The sequence below is a fragment of the Triticum dicoccoides genome, chromosome 1A (assembly GCF_002162155.2).
Source record: "Triticum dicoccoides isolate Atlit2015 ecotype Zavitan chromosome 1A, WEW_v2.0, whole genome shotgun sequence".
In the NCBI taxonomy this organism is placed as follows: domain Eukaryota; kingdom Viridiplantae; phylum Streptophyta; class Magnoliopsida; order Poales; family Poaceae; genus Triticum; species Triticum dicoccoides.
This window is the reverse complement of record NC_041380.1, coordinates 352,569,439-352,574,515: the sequence shown is the minus strand read 5'-3', so window position 1 is coordinate 352,574,515 and position 5,077 is coordinate 352,569,439. Positions and strand designations below refer to the sequence as shown.

General features: G+C 47.6%; 1 protein-coding gene across 1 annotated transcript; it reads left to right on the top strand.

Moving 5' to 3' along the window:
• The first annotated feature begins 384 nt into the window (after positions 1-384).
• Positions 385-2,488, top strand: LOC119289268 (protein DETOXIFICATION 49-like). The gene has a single exon (XM_037568664.1). The coding sequence runs from the start codon at positions 615-617 to the stop codon at positions 2,268-2,270; it is 1,656 nt and encodes a 551-aa protein (XP_037424561.1). The 5' UTR covers positions 385-614; the 3' UTR covers positions 2,271-2,488.
• Positions 2,489-5,077: the final 2,589 nt, after the last annotated feature.

Sequence of the window (5,077 nt, the reverse complement as noted above, 5' to 3'; positions counted from 1 at the left end):
GCATCTGCAATTGTACTGTGTTAAAAAAATGGCCCAAAGACTTCCAGCCCACAGACACGATAAATCTCATAATTAGGCAGCAAATTTTATAAAAGGGTGCGGATAATTAAAAGGACTTATACTCCATGCATGGGCTCAAATCAATTGTATAAATACCCCCTACCCGCCCTGCTCTTTTTCTCCTCATCCTTCACACACACCTTCTCTCGCTCAACCATTTTTGTCCTTTCCCTAGAGACACCCAAGGCGATCCACAAACAGCTAGCCCATCGTACGGAAGCTCGCCACTGCTCCGGCCTCCGGCCGAATTAGGCTACGAGCCGCGCAATACAACAACGCCCCGTGCGCGCACTCCCGCGACGCCGTCGCCTGCGGTAGCGCACGCCGGCCGGCCGAGAGCGGCACGTGGACTTCGCAACAAGACGACGAGCGCTCCGCTCTAAAGTCACTATAGCTTGCTTTGATCTCGTTTCTCAATTGCATCGACCGGTCCTATCCATTTGCCTATAAATTCAGTGCCCTTACTAGGGTTTGAGCCTCCCCTGTTTCAGTTTCCCTCCAAAACCAAAGCTAGCTCCGCACGCTTGAGCTTCCTTTGCTTGCATATAGCCGTCATGTGTGAGGGGCTCATTGACCGGCCGTTGCTGCCGTGCCGGTGCAATGCCAAGAACGGCGGCGGCGTGGCCGTGTCTCCAATCGACGACCACACTGTCGTCGTTGTGTCCATGTCGGCGCCCGTCCTTGCTGACAGGCCGTCGTCGTTGACCAAGGACGCGGCGAAGGAGGCCGTGTCGATCCTGGGGCTGTCATTGCCGATGATCATGACGGGGCTCATACTCTACGTCCGTCCGATGATCTCGATGCTGTTCCTCGGCCGGCTCGGCGAGCTGGCCCTGGCCGGCGGGTCCCTCGCCATGGGTTTCGCCAACATCACCGGGTACTCAGTCCTGTCCGGCCTCGCCTCAGGCATGGAACCCGTCTGCGGCCAGGCCGTCGGCGCCAAGAACCTGCCACTCGTCGGCGCCACCATGCAGCGGATGGTGCTCTTCCTCCTCGTCGTCTCCGTGCCAGTCGCCTTCCTCTGGGTTCAGATGGAGCCGCTTCTCCTGCTTTGCGGTCAGCATGCCGCCGTCTCCGCCGCGGCGCAGCGCTACATTCTATTCTGCCTGCCCGACCTCCTCTTTCAGTCTTTCCTCCACCCGCTCCGTATCTACCTCCGCACGCAGTCCATAAACCTCCCGCTCACCACTTGCGCCATGCTCGCCGTCGCTCTCCACCTCCCCATCAACTACCTCCTCGTATCGGTGCTCGGGCTCGGCGTCGAAGGAGTCGCACTCGCCTCTGCCTGGACCAACCTCAACCTCGTGCTCTTCCTCCTCGGTTATGTCTACGTCACCGGCGTGCACCATGCCACCGGTGGCTTCACGCTGTCATACAAGCTTTTCAAGGACGATGTTGCTGCGTGGGTGCGGCTGGCTAGGCTCGCCGTCGAGAGCTGCGCGAGCGTGTGCCTCGAGTGGTGGTGGTACGAGATCATGATCCTGCTGTGCGGCCTCCTGGCCAACCCCGAGGCCACCGTCGCCTCCATGGGGGTGCTTATCCAGACCACATCGCTGCTCTACATCTTCCCGTCGTCTCTCAGCTTCGGCGTGTCGACCCGGGTCAGCAACGAGCTCGGCGCGAACCGTCCAGCTGCCGCGCGCGCCGTGGCCACCGCGGGGCTCGCGCTGAGCGCACTTCAGGGCGTCATCTCCTTCCTGTTCGCCGTGGCTGTGCGCAACGTGTGGGCGCGCATGTTCACGACGGACGCGGCCATCCTTGCGCTCACGGCGTCGGTGCTTCCTATCCTCGGGATGTGCGAGCTCGGAAACTGCCCTCAGACCACCGGATGCGGCGTGCTCCGAGGGAGCGCGCGGCCCAAGGACGGCGCACACGTCAACCTCGCCGCCTTCTACGGCGTCGGGATGCCCGTTGCCCTCGGGCTCGCGTTCTGGTCCGGCATGGACTTCAAGGGGCTCTGGCTTGGCCTTCTCGCCGCGCAGGCGGCGTGTGTCACGGTGATGCTCGTGGTGATCGGGCGCACGGACTGGAACAGACAGGCTGAGCTGGCGCAGGTGCTCGCCGGAGTCGCCGACGACATCGAACACGGAGGCTATGTCAACGGAGACGGTGGGAAAGACGCGGCCGAGTGCGTCAAGGTTGCGGCGCCCCACGGCGACGAGGACTCTAGCTTGCTCATCACTGTGGTAGGGCTGACCGGCGCGCCTTGACAACGACGGCCGTCGGCGTACGAATCACGGTAATTAGCTGGCCAGTAGAACGTGGGAGACAGACAATTTTCCAGTCCGAACATTTTTTGGGGGGAGTTCATATGAGTTGGTGTGTGTGTATCAACATACGTGTGTGCGGTACCACGTTATATTGGAGGAAAACACCTGTAATTACATGGTCTTAACTAGGTGTGTTGAGTGACCTAGTTACACCTTTTTTTCCCACTTTTATTAGGTGGCCTGGTGGTTCATCTATTGTTTTTTCATTATGATGTATTTCAATTGTAAGTAGACACTTATATATACATGAATGGAGTATATATACAAATTTTTACAGAATTAGCACTGTTTTCAATTCAAATGGAACTATATTTTACAGAAGTATACCCCACATCTTTTGGAATTTGCTAAATTTCGTTTCAAAAATCTCGCAACAACATTCTTTTCAAAATTATGGAAGTAGTGTGAACTTTGAGGAACATGGAAATCTGAGAATAACATATCCATTTTCTCGTAGAAAGGTACGTGGAATACATCATAATTGGCATGCAACTCCATAAATTTGGAGTAATAATAGTATTTTTTTAAATTAGTAGTCATCAATTTACATATCCTTATTTTATTATGATCAGCATCCTTAGTTTGTGTTCTTGTCTTTTTGATAGGTGATGCATTTCTTTGTTTGCCGGACTCAGCTATGAAAGCGTAGCCATGTGTCACTGTAGCAATATGAGACACCCCGCGCGTTGCTACGTTAACTTTATTTAAAAATGCATAGATAGTTGCTAAAAAATAACTAAATCTAATGAAAAGAAAATGTAAGCTTGAAAATCAATGAAAAAGTCTCTAAAAATATAATATAAACTTTTGAATTACTGTTAAAAATATCATTTCAAAAAAAAGTGAAGGATGACTAACATGCATGTATATGGCTGCCATACATGCATAGGCTAATGCAAAAATAGTTGTAATTTATAAGTTCACTTATGTGGCAGATTGCATGTCTTAGTGAGAGAGAAGATTTAAATGCATGGCCTTGGTAAGGACGATGAGGTGAACAATTTGCATGTTGAGAAAACTGGAACCAACTTTTGAGAATGTAAGATATGAGCTAGCAGCTTTAATTTAGTGCATGTTAAGCAGGGTATAGTGTATTAATTCAATACTAAATAGCTAATACTTTATAAAGTACTCTCTCCGTTCCAAAAGACTTGTCGTGGTTTGAATTTTTGGAAGGGAGGGAGTATCTAACGGTTACACAGTCTAATAAAATTACATAATTTACGAATTTTGATATGGAAGGACGGCTAGGGCTCATACAAGTTGCAGCCCCGCCACCATCTTAGTCTATCTACTCCTCACAATAAGAGCTAGGATAACTTCGTTGACAAGATAAACAATTCATGGCCTATTTGACATATGTACTTGGATATGGTAGAAGAGCATCAGCGGTTTGTGAGATCGATACGACAAAGAGATATTCTAGTGCTTTATATTTTCTTACATGGTATTGCAGAAATCATTGTCCAAAAACCTAATCCATTATTTGTTCAATTAATATTAATGAAAGATTTATTTACTCTATAATATATTTTTTTACGTTGTAACAGAGCCAAGGGGTCTTAAGCGCAAGACCGGACCAATGCACTATTTTTTTTGTTGCTGTCTATACTGATCACACAATTAAGGCTTAGTGGAGCCTAAATGTGAGTGGGTATTGAGGGACTTTCGAAGTAACTAAATAGGGCACAAATTCAATAAAAGTGAGACTAGAAGATTCATCCAACAACGAAACATGGTATCCTTTCATATCCACACATAACTCCTCAACACAACTTGTTCATCTGTTTCATGATACTCCCTCTAGTTGGGTTTATAAAAAGGGCACGGATTTTTAGATCTTTTATTTAATTAGTGAAACATGTATAGTATTTCCGCAAACATAAAAATTAAAATAAAACATGTATAGTATGCCAAAAAAATCATATTAGAATCTTCAATTGACGATGAATATCAAGATATATTTTTTCCAAGTAAAATTGACAAAAAATCCTACCCAACTAGAGGGAGTACGTGAGATTAGCAGTGAGCTCCTCAACTAGAAAAATAAATTCTGTAGCATCGCGCAATGATGTGGCACCTGCCAACTGAAAATATTACAGACCATCTGTTCTACTCCCTCAGTTCCTAAATATTTGTCTTTCTAGAGATTTCAACAAGTGACTACATATAAAATAAAATGAGTGAATCTATACTCTAAAACATGTCTATATATATCCGTATGTGGTAACCATTTGAAATCTCTAAAAAGATAAGTATTTAGGAACGGAGGGAGTACCAGTCATCTCTTGACTATTGGAGCTTAACGGACCATCTGTTCCGGAAAAGTTAAACAGTTGCTACGACCTAGTAGAGTTTTTTTTTGCGGGGTTACGACCTAGTAGAGCTTAACGGACCATCACTACGCTGTCATTGCGGGTGCGCCTCCTAGTGCTTGCATGTTTTAGATGTACACGCACTCGTGAATATGTGAACGCAACGGTCAACGTACGGATGTGGAAGTTACGAGCCAAGTCAATTATCACTACCTGGCAGAGACAGGGTAAAAAAGCACCAACATTTACGATGGTTAATTACATAGAGTATTAGACCCGTTTCTCTTACAACGTGCGGTTAATAGCACATGCGAAAGCAGCTGGTTGGATCACGCACCAATAATCCTACACTTACGGGGCATTGGACACGGGAAAGAGGTTACGTGCTAACGTGCCTACTCTTCATTAATCTCTTCCATTTTGAATTTCGTT

Bases quoted from the DNA above. Each gene is read 5' to 3' on its own strand.
- LOC119289268 (XM_037568664.1), top strand. From the start codon at position 615: ATGTGTGAGGGGCTCATTGACCGGCCGTTGCTGCCGTGCCGGTGCAAT.